The sequence below is a fragment of the Hyperoodon ampullatus genome (assembly GCF_949752795.1).
Source record: "Hyperoodon ampullatus genome assembly, chromosome: 11".
Classification (NCBI taxonomy): domain Eukaryota; kingdom Metazoa; phylum Chordata; class Mammalia; order Artiodactyla; family Ziphiidae; genus Hyperoodon; species Hyperoodon ampullatus.
This window is the reverse complement of record NC_136924.1, coordinates 76,879,119-76,899,136: the sequence shown is the minus strand read 5'-3', so window position 1 is coordinate 76,899,136 and position 20,018 is coordinate 76,879,119. Positions and strand designations below refer to the sequence as shown.

Sequence of the window (20,018 nt, the reverse complement as noted above, 5' to 3'; positions counted from 1 at the left end):
AGTTACTAGGAATATCAATAATATGGCAGAGTACTTATGATACAATAATGAATGAAAAAGCAGGATACAACATTGTGTAAGCATTTTCTACTTTTGTAAAAAAACAAAACAAAATAAGTATGGACATGCACACATATCAGGATCCACGCAATGGAAGGTCATAAAACCAAATGTTAACATCTCATGGTGATGGCATTATAGGTGGTTTTATTTTTATTTACAATTAATTTTTTATTGAGGTATAGTTGATATACAATATTATACAAGTTTCAGGTATACAACAAGTGATTCACAATTTTTCACAAGTAATTCACAATTTTTATTATTTTTTTTAGTTAAAATATTTTATTTATTTAGTTTTGTTTGCATCGAGTCTTAGCTGTGGCATGCGGGACCTTTCATTGTGGCATGCAGGCTTAGTTGCCCTGCAGCATGTAGGATCTTAGTTCCCCGACCAGGGATCGAACCAGTGTCCCCTGCATTGGAAGGCAGATTCTTAGCCACTGGACCACCAGGGAAGTCCCAAAATGAGTCACAATTTTTAAAGGTTATATTCCATTTACAGTTATTATAAAATATTGGCTACATTTCCTGTGTTGTACAGTATTATCCTTGTAGCATATTTATTTTGTGCATAGTAGTTTGTACTTCTTAATTCCCTCCTCCTATCTTGTCCCTCCCCGCTTCACTATCCCCACTGGTAACCACTAGTTTGTTCTCTGTATCTGTGAATCTGTTTCTGTTCTGTTATGTTCACTAATTTGTTTTAGTTTTTAGATTCCACATATAAGTGATAGCATAATACCCTCCATGTCCATCCATGTTGTTGCAAATTCCAAGTTTTCATTCCTTTTTATGGCTGAGTAATATTCCATTGTGTGTATATATGTATGTGTGTGTGTGTATATATACACACACACACACACACACACACACATCACATCTTCTGTATCCATTCATCTGTTGATGGACACTTAAGTTGCTTTCATATCTTGGCAATTTATAAATAATGCTGCTATGAACATTTATTTATTTTTATAGTGGTGCGCCACAACTAGAGAGAAGCACGCACGCCACAAGGAAAGGTGCCGCATGCCACAACTAAGACCCAATGCAAACAAAAATAAATAAACTGGGGTGCATGTATCTTTTCGAATTAGTGTTTTCTGTTTTTTTCAGGTAAATACCCAGAAGTGGAAATGCTATAAAATATAGCAATAGAACTATAAAATAGTTCTATTTTTAGTTTTTTAAGAAACCTCCATACTGTTTTCCTTAGTGACCTCACTGATTACGTTCCCACCAATAGTATTCGAGGGTTCCATTTTCTCCACATCCTCACCAACATTTGTTATTTGTGGTCCTCTTGATAACAGCCATTTTGACAGGTGTGAACTGATACTTCTCTGGTTTTAATTTGCACTTCTTTGATGATTAATGATGTTGAGCATCTTTCTTGTGCCTGTTGGCCATCTGTGTATGTCTTCTTTGGAAAAATGTCTATTCAGGTCTTCTGCCCATTTTTTTTTTTTTTTTTTTTTTGCATTACACGGGCCTCTCACTGTTGTGGCTTCTCCCGTTGCGGAGCACAGGCTCCGGACGTGCAGGCTCAGCAGCCATGCCTCACGGGCCCAGCCGCTCCGCGGCATGTGGGATCTTCCCGGACCGGGGCACGAAACTGTGTCCCCTGCATCGGCAGGCAGACTTTCAACCACTGTGCCACCAGGGAAGCCCCCATTTTTTAATTGGGTTGTTTGTTTTTTTGATGTTGAGTTGTATGAGCTGTTTATTTGTGTTGGATATTAATTCCTTATTGGTCATATCATTTGCAAATATTTTCTCCCATTCAGTAGGTTGTCTTTTGGTTTTGTTGATGGTTTTCTTTGCCATGCAAAAGTTTTTAAGTTTAATTAGGTCTTATTTGTTTATTTTTGCTTTTATTTCCTTTGCTTTAGGAGACAGATCCAAAAAATTTTGCTACTATTTATGTCAAAGAGTGTTCTGCCTATGTTTTCTTCATATATCAAACTATTTAAAAAGATTTCTCAGGTCTTGACTTATCATCCCCATGACTGTATTCATTGTACTATTCTAGAAATATTTACTCTTGAGTATATCCCTGACAGCACAGAGCTATACACAAGTTAAGAAATGAATTTATATTTTTGCCATTCAGGGGAAGTCATATTGCATTACTGACAATTCACAACTTAAAATTTTCTTATTAATGAAGTATCCAATTTACAAAAAGCTTAAAATGAGAATGCTGCTTCTTTTGTTGCTTTTTAAATAACTTATGCATGGCTTTGGTTTCAAACTGACGAATCATCTCGTTTCAGTCTGCTATTTAGGGGAACACTGAATAATTATTATAAAAATGGTAGCAAAGGAAGGTAACCCCTCTTAAAATGTTTTTTGTTGTTGTGTTGTTTTTTTGTGTTGTTTTGTTGTAGTTTTTTTTTTTAAAGAATAGGTTTATAGCGGTAAAAAAAAAGGTACTAAGATCTAGTGACAGATCTTTGAAATAGAATCCTTGGAAGTGTCCCTAAAGCAAAAGATCAATAAAAGACTGTAAAAAGGATACAAAGAGAATTGGGTGACTGAAAAGGAAGATCCAGAAAAAAAGCATATCAAGACACTGACAAAGATTCTCTGCTTCACCAAACTTTAGACTCCTAACCTTTCCTAAGCCCATTTGTGCATTTCTTTGTAAAATTCAGTTTTAGCAAGAACCTAGCTAAGTCAGTTTAGCAGAAACCATCTCCCCTCTCATTACATGATCATTCTGGATATCTGATCAGGTTCTGAATTCTCCACCATCCCCCAGGTGATGTTTAATCACCTAAGCCTGCCTTCCACAAGAATCCTGTTAGGTCAGTTTAGTCAGAATCCCCCATACCCATGATGTTTCCTCTTACTAATTTCTTATCCGCTGACCTCCACTCTGCTCCTTGGTGATAAATTCCCACTTGTCCATGCAGTATTTAGAGAAGCCTCTAATCTCCCTCTCCACTGCAAGACCCCATTGTGGTGGTCCCTACACCTTGAATAAAGGTGCCCCTCCACCTTGAATAAAGTCTGTCTTCCCATCTTCAAGAAGTGTCATGAATATTTTTTTAACAGCTCTGAAGCAAAATATAAATACCAGCTGATGAACTTATATAATAAATAAAGAGGAAGAGTAAAATATAAGTAATACAATGTACAAAGACCTGGAGGCCTTGGAAACAGCCTTGTAGCAAAAAACAGTCAGTGTAAGATAGTAAAATTTGTTCAGGGATTTAAAAAATTAGGGTTACTGGGCAAGGTGGTTCAAATAAATAGTAAAAATATGAAATAGATTATAAACACCAGCTAATAAACTTATATAATGAATAAAGGAAGCAGAATACACATGGATGAACATTTCTCCTGGCAGGCAAGGTGGAAAAGCACAGAAGGTAAGGATAAATATTAATTTACAGGATATAACTAGCATCTCACTCTGTGAGACAAAATGCCCAGTTTAATTTTATTTTCAAAACAGGGAAATGAGCATCTACTTAAGAAAATTACTATGAAGTCCACAATTCCTGGTCTTGTTAAGTAATTAATTTATTCTTTGCATTATTAAACCTCATTTCTAAGCATAATTTTACCAAAGATGACCACATTTGCTGAAATACTGAAGACTGTTTATTTGCTTTTGCTTTGTAAGTAGTGTATGAAATTCTTACAGCTGATCAACCATTTGTACAGGCACGGTTATAAATCCCTTTACCCTGTAATTAGTTCTGACATCTATTCTCTTTCAGACTACAATCTAGCTGAAAATGTAATGCTTGGGGCTCTGTGTGGAAATGGGGAGATTATATATAAGATTAAAAGCAATAAAATATGGCATTTGAAAATTGAAATCTTCCCTTCTAAGCACTCCTTACTTCCTTTCCCTGCCTTTATTTTTCTTCACAAACCTTATCGCTTTCTGACAGGTTACTTATTTTACATATTAAATTTTTTTGTTTGCGCCCTCATGTTGAAAGCAGGGATTTTTGTTATTTTGTTCATTGCTGAACTCCCAATGAACAGGACAGTGTCTCACATATAGTAGGGGGTTCCATAAATATTTGCCAAATGAATGAATGAGCACTCTAATGCTATCAAAAGGAAATAAAAATCATTTAAATTAATAGTCTACTCATATCAAATTGATTCAAAAAATTAGGATAATTTATAAACATAAGAAAAAAATGAATAAACTGATGACTAGTCATTCACTTCTGAAAAACAGAACATTGTATCTAGTACAATCATCTGTAAAGTCTGAATCCTCATAATGGTCAACATCTCTTAGCACATTTTAAGTTCAGTGTTTATAAAAGCAGGGATAGGGGCTCCCCTGGTGGCACAGTGGTTGGGAGTCTGCCTGCCGATGCAGGGGACGCGGGTTCGTGCCCCGGTACGGGAAGATCCCACATGCTGCAGAGCGGCTAGACCCGTGAGCCATGGCCGCTGAGCCTGCGCGTCCGGAGCCTGTGCTCTGCAACGGGAGAGGCCACAACAGTGAGAGGCCCGTGTCCCGCAAAAAAAAAAAAAAAAAAAAAAAAAAGCAGGGATAGCTCTTCACTAGAAGGTGAAACCCTGTAAATTAACTAAGGTAAGTAAGGTAAAATTTTCAGTCATTAGCTATTTACTTCCATCTTGTAAGCAGCATATTAAATTCTCTCTACAGCCTTCCTACCCAAGACTTTATCATAAACGCTGCGTTTCTACAGGAGGGGCCACCTTTCTAGTGAATCATCCTCCTTTACTGTCTTCATTAAAGTTCAAACAACCTATTTAAGTAAAAGAGTTCAATCAAATAAAGTTTTTTAAAAATCCACAATTCTTGGGCTTCCCTGGTGGCGCAGTGGTTGAGAGTCCGCCTGCCGATGCAGGGGACACGGGTTCATGCCCCGGTCTGGGAAGATCCCACATGCCGCGGAGCGGTTGGGCCCGTGAGCCATGGCCGTTGAGCCTGGCGTCCGGAGCCTGTGCTCCGCAATGGGAGAGGCCACAACAGTGAGAGGCCCACGTACAGCAAAAAAAAAAAAAAAAAAAAGAAAAATCCACAATTCTTTCACTTTACTGCATAGTGATCCTTTTCCAAATATGTAGAAGAATGCTGGTACTGAAGATTTTCCAGAACTTTCCACAGTTCTTATGAATGAGACACCATGAACATGGAATAAGGAGACCTGGGTTCTAATCCTAACCCTGCCATTAACCCAAAAATGTACTCTTACCAACATATAACGATGACACTACTTCGGGGTTAGGCTATTTGATCTCAATCTTTTCTTCATGAGGCAAGATGGCGCCTGAGAATGTATCTTGCTTCCCAAATTATTATCCTATCTTCTTTTGGGTCCACCCCTCTTAACAGAGCCCAGTGTGAGGTAGAAGTGAGGCATCTGAGGGCTCTTTCATTCTGAAAGACCATTAGGCTGGTATGACAGGCTGTTGCTAAACTCCCTTACGTTCAATATTTTAGGCTATTCAAAATTTCTTGGGGGCTACCAAAGCAAAACATCCAACTCCAGAAGTAACAAAAGGCACACGTCACCTTTATATTAGAGTAACAGAGCCAGGCAGTATATCTAATACAATGGTTAAGTGCTTGGGCCCCTGAATCAGCAGACCTAGGTTTGAATCCTAGTTTCACCACTTCCTACTATGTGATCTTGAAGCAAGTTGTTGACTGTCTCTGAGCCTCAATCATAAAATGGGTAAAGCAATATAGGCTTTATATGTAGGGATATGCTTGTAATAAGGATCAATGAGCTAATGTACTTAGTGCAGTCAGAAGAGAAGTCTTAATCCCAACACCTGTGGATGTCACCTTATTTGGAAAGAGGATCTTTGCACATGTAATCAAGTTAAGATGAGGGCATTTAGGGTGGGCCCTAATCCAACATAACTGGTGTCCTTACAAGAGGAGAGCAGACACAGAGGGATGGTAGCCATGGGAAGAGGAGGCAGAGACTGAGTTATGCTCCTGTAAGCCAAACAATGCCTGGGGCTACCAGAAGTGGGAAGGGGCAAGGAAGGGTCCTTTCCTACAGGCCTTGGAGGCAGCATGGTGCTGCCAATACCTTGATTTTGGACTTCTAGCTTCCAGAACTATGAAAGAATAAATTTCTCTCGTTTTAAGCCACCAAGTTTGTAGTACTTTGTTACAGCAGTCCTTGGAAACTAATACAGACAGTGAAGGCATAACTTTTCTAATTCCCTTAGACAGTATTAGCATTATATTTAAAACACAGTCATTTAAAATGAAATTATTCTCAAGTGCACATTACTTCAACAAGAGAAAAATATCTAGTCTTTGGATTTTCTTACATGATGGAATTAAAAGTCAAATACTCATTGAGTGTCAATTCATATTTCAAACAGATTAATTTGGTCTTTGAAAAAGTAATGATTGATAAAATGTTTAATAGTTAAGCATTCCCCATTAGAGCATTGTGCCCTTCATTCACTCCTTCAACCAACTACTCAAGTGAAGAACATGCTTACTTGTTATTAGCTGGTCCTGTTGCCAAGACATCAGACTGTAACTTTGGAAAGAACCCTTGCTCATATTTGCCTTGACCAATTTTCATATCAAGTAGATGTGGGTGGATTGCAGTGTGATCCATTTTCATCAGTCGCTGCTCAATTGACTGGGCTATAAATTAAATTCATAACATATTAGAGACATTTCATTGGCTAAACCTTAAAAAATAATGCTTCCTCCATTCATGCAGTGACAAGAAACTCAACCTTTCTGATAGTCTGAAATAGATTTTTACAAAAGCTCTTCAGAAATCAGTATAATGTTAAGTATAAAAAGGTTAGTTTTAAGTAAATACTAGATAATTAATTTTCATACTGTTTTCTGCATTTGTCAAAAGCAGGGCAGCGGGGTTAAAAAAATCTATAATTTAGTATTGAAACAGTTTCCCTTAAGTAGGAAATTCAATATTATTAATGAAAATATGGTTCTAAGTACAACATTAAAGAAAATGATGGCAAATAAAATATTTTCCTTGAGCTGAAAGACAAGTAAAGGGAAGAAAAAAGCAAGCATTGTAGCCTTATGTTACTTTATTTCTTTGTGCAAAGAGCCATTAAATATTCATGCTTCTCCATTTGTAAAAACAAGGAACTGTGTAAAGTTTATCACCTCACTTTTAGAAACACATTCTCATTAGTAGGAGTCATTTAGGAGTGTTTATTAGATCAAAAGGCATAATGCAGAGAAAAATAAAATAAGCAGGCATTTAGAAAATGTCCAGGGGATAAGAAACTGCCTTTTGAAGAATAAAATAGGCCAGAGTTAAAAAATAGGAATTACTCAACATTTCTATTTTAAAACCACATAAAGTTGAGAGATGTTTCAAAGGCCCAGGAAACAGTGAACTATTTCTCTGGTAAAAAATCTGATCTTAAATGCCTTTATCAACTGAATTTTCAGAAAAAATATCATACTTGTGAAGCAAGATTAGGTCTTCCATCCCTTGCCTAGAGATTACTGCAAGGAGAACAAGCAGTAAGTGTGGTTGTGTGATAAACAGCACACACCATGGGAACTAACAATCTTGGGGTTTGAGAGAAGTAAACAGGTATTTTTAAAAATATTTCATAGAATCAGTTTATTTTGCCCCATTCAATACCAGCAGATTAAGTATTGCTGGTTCTTACCCATATATACTCTAGAAAAATTTCTGTTTTGAATGGGGAGGGGTCTGTCCATGACACATTCCACTCTTGTCAAATGGACCTGCTTAAGACCATCTTATGTGAGATTGATGCCTCCCAGCCAGTTGTTTGCATTCGCAGCATTAAGGCATGTGTGCAGAAGGCATTATTACCCTAAACTTCAAAATGTTAGGTATCTGTTTTAAGCTTCCCTAATTCTTCTTTATAACTCAGATGAATTTATCCACAACTTTTTGAATTTCATTTTATTTTTAATGTGTAACTTGTAACTTCTCGTGAAACATAGTCCATATGTTCTAGGCTGGGCAAAAGGATGTCATGTTTCAATGTGAAATGATATTTTATTTTCAATGATGCCCCCTGACTCTCCACAACCGTATCTATACTCTTAATGCTTCCTAATATTTATAAAACACAATTAACAGATGGTTAGAGAAACAATGCTTAGATTCATGGCATGGAATTCTCTGAAGTCCCTGACAATTTTATGTTCCATGAAGTACTACAGAATTCCATCTCTGCCAAAAAGTGCTTCTGTTCTCACAAAAGGAAAAAAGGAAAAGTAGCTTCAGTTTTTCCATTGGATTTAAAATGACAGAAAAAAATCCATCTGATATTGAGTTATTCTCCTTTAGTTAGGAAGCTCTGTAAAAACAAAAATCATGATTCACAATGAATTACTCTAGGGTTTATAAGATTGCCATAGGGAGCATAACGCAATGCTACTCTTCAGTGATTGTATCATCAGTGAATACTGAACATTCAGAAATTATTAAATGCCTGCTTTGAGAGATCATGGGGCTGTTGTTAGACTTTCAAGGGTTTGTGCCAAAACTCATTTTCTGTGATCAGTAAGGAATAAGAAAACTCTGCGTTACTAGCAACTTGGTGTCTTTCTGCACAGAAATCATGAGGTTCTGGTGCCACAATATCAGCAGCAGATAGCCTCTGCCTAAAGAGTTCACCTGCAAATCAAAATTCTTTTTAGTTAGAGGCAAAACAGAAGCAAAAGCAAAACAACAAAGGCCAAAAAAAAAAAAAAAAACAGGATACACAATAAAATCCAATGTCAACAAAAAAATCCTAGTCTCTAGTTTCTGTTGTGGGTGAGGGTGGGGAGGAGACAATTTTACCTGATAAAAGAAATAACTGCACCATTTGTGAGACAGACATAGTTACAGCTGACTGCCTCCTTTTACTTTTTTTAAAAATAAATTTATTTATTCATTTTTATTTTTATCTTTGGCTGCATTGGGTCTTCGTTGCTGCGCCCGGGCTTTCTCTAGTTGCAGCGAGTGGGGGCTACTCTTCGTTGTGGTGCGCGGGCTTCTCATTGCGGTGGCTTCTCTTGTTGTGGAGCACGGGCTCTAGGCACGCGGGCTTCAGTAGTTGTGGCTCTCAGGCTCTAGAGCGCAGGCTCAGTAGTTGTGGCACACAGGCTTAGTTGCTCCGCGACATGTGGGATCTTCCCGGACCAGGGTTCAAACCCGTGTCCCCTGCATTGGCAGGTGGATTCTTAACCACTGCGCCACAAGGGAAGCCCTCCTTTTACTTTTTAAGAAAGTCTTTGATAAATTAAGCTCCTGGGAGACTATTCCTAATTTAGCCTAATCTCTTTTTCATATATATTAAATCTGTAATGGTACATTTTTGTTGTTGTTGTTCTTAAAACTCTTTTAATATAAAAGCAGTAAAGAAGTGTTTTGGGTACATATTGTCTGTTTGTCAATGCTTTTTTAATAGCATCATAAAATAAAAGGACTTCATATATAAGCTATAATGGTACATTTTCAACAGTTTATATAATTTCTGCAATGATAGGAGTATAAAACTCTGAGAGGCTGATAGAAAATCTATTTTAATTGAAAAGATTCTCTAGAAGCACACAAATACAGCAATCAGCACTTAACTTCATTTAAAAAATTCTGTCAGGAAGGGAGGAATAAAATTTGCTCAACAAGGCATTATACTATTTATATGGCTATTAAAGCACTGAAAGTCATACTATTCTCTGAATAGGCACAGACAATTTCATTCACTCCACTCCCTCAGCTTCTAGAGACACAGAAACAATTGTCACTTCCTAAAGGGGCTCCAAGGATCTATCCTCGTAAGTGGGATACAACAGAATGGTGTTTCAGCGAGTCATCAGAAACCTCTAAGGCTACACAAGAGACATCATTTATATACTTCTTTCCTTAAAACAGGTTACAACTACAGCATCACCACTCCTGTAACTTTGATCTATTTAAAATAAAGTGAGAAAGGCAAGCGACAGAGGCAGAGCAAAGAAAATCCCCATTTGCTGACCCTTTTGGCTCCAGAAAAAAAAAATTTGCTCTCAAATAACTTCTACACGAAGGGGAAGAAATAAAAGGAAGGGGCACTCAAGTGACAGATATCAGCTTATTTGGCAAAGAAAGAGTTAGGAACCAGGTATAAATGTATAAGATTGTGTGGACTGGTACATTTTACATGCTTATTTATTGAATGAACAGCTAATGTGGTAGTGAGACTCCAGGGGCTAGAATCAGTCAAACTCTGGTTCAAATCAGGGCTCTACCAACCACAAGCTATGCAATCACAGCAAGTTACTTAACCTCTCAGTTTTCTCAACTGTAAGATGGAGACAGCAATAAAACAGACAATAAAGTGTGTCTATACCCTCTCATTATTAAGATCAAATGTCAAAATGCACGTAAAACAGCTGGTATTATGTCCCTCACATAGTATGTACTCAGTAAACACTGACTATTAATATGATTATTTATTTAATGGACTATATCACACTGCCAGACAAGATTGGCCAAGACTCATAATTCTCTGAGAGAAAAAAACTAATGTCAGGGTTGAGAACCTCTAATTTGAATACAAGAATCCAGAGATTTAATTTCAATAAATGAAGCTATTTTAATTAATGGCACCACTAAAGTAAATATACTGTTTTAGTTATGTAAATTAGGCAGCAACTCAAATTTACTATTTTAAATTAATACTTATCTTTCCTTGGATGAAGAGAGAATAGGTAAGAAGCAAAAAGGCAAAAATAAGCAGCAAGACAGAAATTAACAGTTTCACAGCAAACTTACAGTCATGTTCCATTCAATTTGTTATTGTTTTTCATCTTCTGAGGGAAGAGGAATGTCAAGCAGGAACAGGACAGACATTAGCTCACAAAACAGAAGGAAACAAAACGATAGAAAGCATCTCTTGATACAGTACAAGGGTTAACCAAGAAGTCTAAAATTGAAAATTAATCCTGTGGTTTATAAGGCCAAAGATGTGTAAAAAGATATGATCATGGATTTTAAGTTAATTTTAAAAGGCATAACAAATGTACCTGCTTCTTTTAAAGTGCTGCATTTCTGATATATAGATGTCCTCAAGGTGGGTGCCCTTACATTATACAGTCTTATCTTCTCAATCCGAGAGTCAAAGACTCGAAGCAAAGGATCTTTCTCTTCCCACTGAGACATAATTTTATTATCAATAAAGGTGGCAAACATCTGTGTTTCAATGAAGCGTGAAAGAAATGGCAGGTAAGGTTCAGGCTGGTCAGACAGAAAGGAAGCCTGTAATGAGATAATCAGGCAATTGTTAGTGCAAAGAGACCATCTCAATACTACATGATAAATCCAAAAATTATCTGTTGCTAAGATCATTCCTTTTCACAATCTTATAATACACAAAACTGATGCTTGAAATTTAAAAATCCTTAAAACTCCACTTTTTCTTCCAATCTTCTAAAGTCATAGAATTTAGGTCACTTAGTTCTTTAGCACTGATCCCACCTTTCAAAATTGATTTATGTTCTGGTCCTCATGACCATTATGCAGAAAAAAGGGCATCATTAATGAAAGATGGTGGATCAGTTGCTACATGATCGTCAGTCATTCTCTTCACTTACCATTAAATTTGACCCCTTTCCCCAGTGAGCTGTAATTTCTTCTGCTCTCTATTCCTAGCCTGTGCCAAATACCTCCAAGTCATAAGGCATCGAGGTGACTAACTGATACAATAATAAGATATACATAAGCAATAACCTTAAAAAACCCAACAACGTGGAATTTGTGCTTACGGGTAAAATCTTTGGTTCAGGGGGATGTTTTCCTAGGCCCCCACAGTTAAAAACTGATGGATGAGTATTAGTTAAAGATCAAACTCCATCCAGACCTGTGCTGAAAGAATAGTTTGGGCCTTAACAACTAAAAAAAGCACTGCCTGAAAAACCATCCAAAGCAAGCCAAGCCTTTGGAAAACATGTACAACCAGCTACATGTTCCTGTTACCAGCTTGTCTGCTTGCATGGAATGGTTCAGTAAATTGTAATCAGTTTCTAATTCAAAGGGTTCAATTTTTTCCTTTGGCCCTTCAGGTCCATGTGTGTAGAGGAATTCTAGCCACAATTTGACACTAGGTAAAATTTGGAAGTGGATTACTATTTCAGCTGTGGGGTTGCTTTTGCTTTTCATTCTTTTGATTAGGTGCAATGTGGCAAAAGCCAGAAGGGGAAAGGTGGAAAGATAAGTTCTGACCTAAGGTTACTCTCCTTAATACTCACTAGCTTCCTCCTAGCATATTTATTTAGGAAATAAATTCTGAAATTCAGGATGCCTTTGAAAAACTTCCTTACAGAAATCCACTTATTCAATTTAAGTGCCTCCATAGTTCAGATGTAGTTACACAAATCCAAATAACCAAAGAAAGGTTCACAGTCATCTCCAGAAATAGTTCACCTCTTCAAAAGATATTTTACAGATAAATATCAATTTTATATTCATAGAGCAAACAGCCTTCTTTCCTAAATGGACCAAATGTCTGGCTTTTGATATTCAGATCCTTGCGGGCTACATCACTTAAGTCAGCAAAGACTTGGCTTGCAGGACTACTATGTGATAGTCCTGTAAATTTTCCTAGTGAAAATGAGATGATTACAAGCCTTCTGGAATCCAACATGAAACTTTCATTTCTCTAGGGGTTATATAAAAAGAATTCCATTTATAGTCTGAAGCTACATAAAGATTAAGAAGGAAGAAAGTACCAGTGCTCGATTTAGATAAGAATTTGAATTGCTCCAAGGATAAATCATGAGTATACACAGATTAGTTCCAAGCTGGCTAGGAAAAAATGTGGAAAAATGGTTAAGCTTAATGAGAATGGAAACTAAGAGCAAGAATACATTTGGAGAGGTGAAAGCTTCTTAATTTATTAAAGAAGTTTTCTCAAACATAAAGTGCATCAGAAATTAACTGTTAAATGTGGTTTATATAACTCATCTAAAAAAATCTGATGAAATCAGAAAATAATCTTTTATACCACCCGTTACAAAAATTTTTTATTAATTCTTATCTGTCAGATGCTCCAAGATTGTAGATTAGCCTCTTAGAACATATTAGCCCCTTTGAGCGGTCTTTCATGATACAAAGATACTATTTAGCAAAAAGCCATAATTCATTCTAATAGCAATATCATGCCTTGGCAATCACAGAGGCAAGGGACTGAACTATATACCCTAGTGACCTGAAAGAGTTAATGCACACCCCCAAGTGCTTTTGTCTGGAAGAAAAAAAAATTTGGTGGATATGTCCAGAAGAACCAGCAGAAGAATACTCTGTAGTAAACCTTAGAAAGGAGCTTCAATTTCAGCAGGACAATCAAAAGTTAGTGTTGTTTTCTGTCTTCCCTTTCTAAAATCTTAGGAACAGAGGGTTAAAGTCATAAAAACTCATTTTTCTCATAAAACCTCACTTTTTCTCTCTTTTGATCCTAAGATGAGATAAAAATTTACCTTCTCAAAGTAAACTGTTACCTTTACATGGGCAAGTTGTGACTTCATTGCAGGATGAAGACAAAATATAAGAATGAGGATTTATTAGAAAAGGAATAGGCCTCATTTAACTAGACTTGATCCTAAAATATGAGTAAATAAAATGCATACAAGGTGAGATAGTATTAACAGATTTGAAAAACATGGAATTTAAGTTTCATTTCAAACATCTTCGAAGTATAGAAAAGTTAAAAATAAGGTGAAAGGCAATTAAATACATAATTCAATGAGCAGCTTAATGAGCTAGTTGATTTATACTTCCCAGTGAAATTACTTTATATAGTATAAAATACTGGTAAAAAAGAGTTCTTAAAGGGAAAGGAGAGGCGGAAAAATCTGTATTTTAAAAAAGTTAACAAAATCAGTAATGTATAGCCCACTAAGAACCATAAAAAGGGAAACTCTGCTTCTTTTTACTTTGTCAAAGTTCTGCATCTGTTCCCGGTTGGTCAGCCAAGATTCCATGTCCTGGGCAGTCTGAATCACAAACGCTTCGTAATCTGCAAACATCTGTGTAAAGCGGTTAGCAAAGACCTCTCGGAGCTGTACGTTGAGCTGGTAGTCCCTCAGCTCTGCCTCTTCACACTGCAGTTTTACATCTTTTTCTTTTTCACTCAAAGAGGCAGAGAGGTCCATTTTTTCCACGGTCACACCAGTCCGCTTGGCTAGAGCCTGGAGGCGGGCTATGGTTTCGTTGCCCTTCAGTAACTCATACATGCTAATGTTATTAGCAGAGACGTTGCCATTCTTCTTGTCATTGACCAAGTCTTTCAGAACCAGATTCTTTAGCTTGGTGGCACTCTCACTACAATGTAGGCTGCCCTCAGGAGGGATCCCAAATTGAAGAAGAATTCCAGAGATCTCCTGGATAAAATCTACTTTATTGGGGAACTGTGGAAATTCTTCAGGCAATTCAATAAAATGGTTGTCAATATCCACAAAACACAAATTAGCCTGAAAGAGGAAAAAGAAATACAAAGGTTTTTTAAATTGGGAGATTGGGATTGACATATACACACTATTATATATAAAAGATAACTAATAAGAAGCTGCTGTATAGCACAGGGAACTCTATTCGGTGCTCTGTAATGACCTATATGGAAATGGAGTCTAGAAGAGAGTGGATATATGTATATGTATGGCTGATTCACTTTGCTGTACAGCAGAAACTAACACAACATTGTAAATCAACTATACTTCAATTAAAAAATTAATTTAAAAAACGTTTACTTAATAAAATGCTAAAAGTATCAATTAAAAATACAAAGGTATTATAGTAATTTTATGTTCTAAAATATTGTCAACTATTATAAACAAAATCAGCTATTATAAAGAAAAGGTTGCACTGCCTTTTATGTTAACCTTCTCAGAGTTAAGAATATTTTATTCTTTAAAAATAAATCTCTGTTGTCAGCATTTTTCCCGATGTCAGGTAATGTATAAGTATATATTTAATACATATGAATCATTTCCCCTGGGTCTCATCAGTTTATTATAATCTGGATATAACTCTGTAATACATGGCATCGAATAGGCTTTCCTTAGACAGGTAAAAGCACACAGACTCATAGTACCTTACAAATTAGGCACTGGGTAAAATAAAATGCTTACTGAGCTTGAACTTTCTATGCCATTCCACTGCTCTAACACCATTTATAATGTAGAATTAACAATAACTGCTAAAATTTAGCAGCTGTAGTACCCCAAAATGGAATGAAACTGGCAAAGAGCAATCCAGTCCACAGAAAATCCACAAATTTTCACTTTATTTAAAATTAGCTTCAACCTCTTACATGGTAATACCATTTCAGAAGCCACTGGACAAAGAGCAGGAGGCAAAGAGCGGTGGAGGCCAAGTGCCTAGAGAAAGATAAGTGACTGATCCTTGGGTAACTCAGACTTGACTTGAACATTTTTGAGTTGAGGAAAAGAGGAGACAGAAATAAGAGGAAATGGGTTTTTTTTGTTTTTTTTTGTGCGGTACGCGGGTCTCTCACTGTTGTGGCCTCTCCCGTTGCGGGGCACAGCCTCCGGACGTGCAGGCTCAGCGGCCAAGGCTCACAGGCCCAGCCGCACTGCGGCATGTGGGATCTTCCTGGACTAGGGCTTGAACCTGTGTCCCCTGCAATGGCAGGCAGATTCCTAACCACTGCGCCACCAGGTAAGTCCCTCTTATTTTTGTTTGATTCCTGTTCTTCATGTTAGATACTGATGAGCAAGAAGTATAGCAAAATTCCAAATTAAGATTGATAAAAACTCAAGATTTTCCACCATCCCAAACAGAATCAACAGTGATCCTTCAAGCCTAAAATAACCTTTGAATCCAACCCTTTAATTCTGCAGATGAAGAAACTGAGGCCCAAGAAGGTAGGTGACTTCCTGACACCTGTTCCAGGTACGCACCCTCAAACAGCCTGGTAGCTTAAGGGATTTTTTTTTTCTCCATTATGCCTCATCTCCAATGTCAATAATTTTCTCTAAATAAAGTAAGAGCTGAAGTCACATCTTAGTGAAGACAGTAGTGCTATTACAGCTTTATTTAAATCCACATCTTTATATATGTTTTTACAGTCTCTAGAAAGTAGGATATATTGTAAGGCTTAAAGGGAGAAACTAGGTCATCATAATTCAAATGGATGATTCAATATCTTTCAAAATGGAAGACAAAATTCACTAACTTGCTAATCTAAATGTTAACCAGCAACCTCTCACCACTTACATTTTGTACTGTATCCTTCATTAATGCCTTCCTGCTATCCTTTTCTATACCTCTCCTTCCCCTGTGAAAAGAGAAAAATGATACATTTGGGGAAATTTTAAAGCTTGTTATGCTCATGTAATCACTGCTGAGCCAAAAATGTGCGGCAAGGTGGATGTTCCAGCACCACAGCTACGGGCCTGTCTTCATGTTCCTGCGAGTCTCTCTCACCCTCCTATGCTGACTTACAGGGGCCTGAACTGGGGCTTTGATTATTACAAAGTAGAAACAGGGAATGTAAACTTGTGTTATAAAAATTTATTGAAGAAAAACCAAAAAGCTTTTTTTCTAAAACAGATAAGAACTCCATACAGTAGAGTATTCTAAGTCAGTTTCTCACTTTTAATACCATTAAATTAAAAAAAAATTTTAAGAACTCAAGAATGAAAAATATACTCAACATCTCAATCTTATGATATTTTAGAACTAAATATTTCTTTTTTAAAAAATACTTAATTATTTATTTGGCTGCACCGGGTCTTAGTTGTGGCCCGCGGAATCCTCGTTGCCTCGTGCGGGAACTTCCTTGTGGCATGCAGGCGCTTTTAGTTGTGGCATGCATGTGGGATCTAGTTCCCCCACCAGGGATTGAACCCAGGCTCCCTGAATTGGGAGTGCGGAGTCTTAACCACTGGACCAAGAGGGAAGTCCCTAGAAATAAATATTTCTATATTTTTACTGATTAACACTGCCCAGAAGCCTTCATATGTAATTACTTCCAATTAAAAACAACAAACATTCCCTCAAAAGTAGGGGACAAAGACTTGAAGCTTAATGATCTCTTCTGCCATGAAGGCTTCCCATGTTCCTATCCTAAAGGCATCTTGATTTCCTCTGTATATATTCTTAGTTCTTTCATTCCTCTTATTCGTTTTTTTTTAGCCTGTGTTATTGATATTTGTAAATGTCTTATTTTCGAAATCAGAAACCACCTCTTAAAGGTGACATTTTTCTCCAGATGTCTCCCAGTATATTGTACACTAGTAGTGTATGATACAACTGTTTGATGAATGAATGAATAAGGCTTAAGGACATTGTTATTTTGTGTAACCTTAAGAATATAGGCAAGAGGAAGAAGTATCCAGGAATGTGAGTCCAGGGCAGCCCTCTTCATGCTTGGTAAGAGTCCTGGTTTCTCAACAGCTAAAGTTAAGCTGGTATAAGGGTAAGCCAGAGGGGCACATTTAACATTTCCATAAAATTTTAGGGCAAGATATGACAAAAAGAAAGTAGCAAAGCAATGCTGTTTCAGTTTTTCCCTAGATTTTTTTGTCTACCGTTCACTGTAAAGATGAGCAAGAATGGTAGAAACTGAGGTACAGTCTATGCAACTAATCCCCAGTGCCACATCCTTCCACCATCACTCTCCCCTCGTCCCCCGACCAAAACAATATAACAAATGGCTACCTGTGCCTATCATTTTGGAATCATGGGGCAAGTGAGTGGGTAGTTAATTATAAGTCTATGTAGTTACATTAGTTAGCTAACAACTAAAATCATGTCTTCTTAAAATAATCATTTCGTAAACTTATTTTCACAACTATTCTAAGAAGCCCTCTCACTATTTTTAGCTATTAGTTTATTTTACAGTTTTCAAGGCAAGGGAGGGTATTACCAGTCACTTTTTTTTTTTTTTATACCAGTCACTTTTTTAAAATGACTATTTTTATACCCACTTCCTCCTCCAAATTCTGTGGAGTAGATTATTTCATCTCATTGTAAAATGAAACCAGAGCAAAGTGATATGCTATTAGCTTTTTCTTATAAAACAGTAATGCACTAATGAATACTTTCTATACAGAAGCAGTGCTATTTTCACAGCTGATTCAGGTTATTTCTTATTATTCTACTCTATGAATACATGAGTATATATATTTATTAAATAGTGCTGGTTTAGTGAATGAAAAATTAGAAAATCACAGACATTACTGTAAGAGTTTTCAGAATTTTTAAGTTTGTTGATTTTTAGAGTCAGAGGATACACACAGGCATAGGGACAGAAAGATTTCCTGACAACAAATATATCATCAAGGTGGCATTTAAAATTTCTGAACAATTATTACTCATGCAAAAATGGAGAGATAATATTTATGTGTCTAAAAATATATCATTTAATTAACATGCAAAGAGACCAGATACTCAACAAGAAGCTAAAACATGTCACTGTTTAAGTCTTTAAAACAAAATGCATTTGGCTAGTCTATTTCTTTTTCCTTAAAAATTTAAAGGACTTACTTCTTTGAACCAACAAGATACTTAGATTAATTTAATAAAAGAGAAAATGAGAGTTCAGGTATTAGAAAAAAGAGGTATAAGAGAGAGGGAGAAGCAGAGAATGTGCACAAGCTCAAAAAGAGCAAAACAGTTTGCATGTGTATTTTATATGATCTGAATCAAGCTATTTTCCCCTGAACAAAAATGTTAATTTTGGTAGGGAAATATTCATTAGAATAAAGTAAGCAGTGGATGATTACAGGAATCATTACTGGGTATAACATCCGTGGCTTAGTGTGTTATTTTAAATTCATTTATTAAAATTAGAATCTCTATGGGTAATAAGAACAAATAAGAGTGAAGCACAGAATGAAAGATTTTATTAAGAAAGGTGCTAATTAAATAGCGAATAATATAATGTAATTAACCATTTTATGTTTTTTAATAGGCCATGGCACTCTCATCAATATTTCAATTCAAAGCCTTTACATTTCAATTCTGAGTACCATTAACAACAGCTAAAAATTAGATTCAAAATGCTTTCAAGAATTCCTGTTTATTTTCTTCTGAAACAACATTTGAAAATATAACACACAGAAAGCATAGTTATCTTAAGGTAGACTAAAAGCTAAGGGTTAGAATTTTTATCTCAACCAGCGAGCTAAGCTAACATTTAGAAAAAGCTGATAACTGGCCTTACGTCTGAAACAGACTACTAAAGTATTTAATATTTCCATGATCCCTAGCTTGCTGAAAGATGTTACTTTTCATTTTATAGAGGTCAAGAATCAAATTCACCTCAATTAATACAATAATTTAAAGGATGTTAAAATTGGGCTGTACCACTTAAAAACAAAATTTACAACAGGAATAGGGAAAAAGAAATAAAATGTTATTAAAATAATAAAGCTCCTAGATAATCCTACCACTGCTCCATCTTCACAAATTTACAGCTGTGAAAATTTGCCACTGTCCTGTTTTGATCCCTGTTTAATTAATGACTATGGCATATAATAACCATCAGGAATCAGGATCTGCATTCTATGGCTGAGCCTCTGCCCTAGACCTACTTGGAAGATGCAGAATAGCCAGAGACTCTGCTCAGACAAAGACAATGTTATCTAACAAAAGTGGGCTTGACCTAAATCAACAAACAGCAAGTGCTTCATCGTTGACTGTAAGTTTTTACCTCTTGAGGAAGTTCTAGCTTAGAACGGTCAGTTCCTTCTTTTGACTGAAGGCCCATCAGATAAGGGACAGGAGCATCAAGAAAATGTAGCAGAGAAGCAGGGAGGATGGGCACATAAACATGCTGCCACTGAAATGGGAACAGAAGTGTAGTGATGCCTTCCGCCACGGTCATCAGGCGTTGATAATCTGTACAGAACAGCAACAACAAAAATGGAGGGCAAGATTACAAGTCAAAACATAATCACTGCATTAAGCTTGAAAATATCAGTTTCCAGAAAAAATTCGTGTGCTAATAAATAAGTAAAA

At 36.5% G+C, this 20,018-nt stretch overlaps 1 protein-coding gene across 2 annotated transcripts in view; it reads right to left on the bottom strand.

Annotated features, from left to right (window-relative positions):
- Nucleotides 1–20,018, bottom strand: part of DENND5B (DENN domain containing 5B) — a gene marked incomplete at both ends in the record, with an annotated part of 215,274 nt that overhangs the window by 45,230 nt on the left and 150,026 nt on the right. For both annotated transcript variants that reach the window (XM_079716014.1, XM_079716015.1), the window contains 4 exons: nt 6,538–6,688; nt 11,063–11,294; nt 13,967–14,503; nt 19,711–19,898. In XM_079716014.1, the coding sequence (XP_079572140.1) occupies nt 6,538–6,688; nt 11,063–11,294; nt 13,967–14,503; nt 19,711–19,898 (1,108 nt within the window). The remainder of the gene's footprint in view (nt 1–6,537; nt 6,689–11,062; nt 11,295–13,966; nt 14,504–19,710; nt 19,899–20,018) is intronic.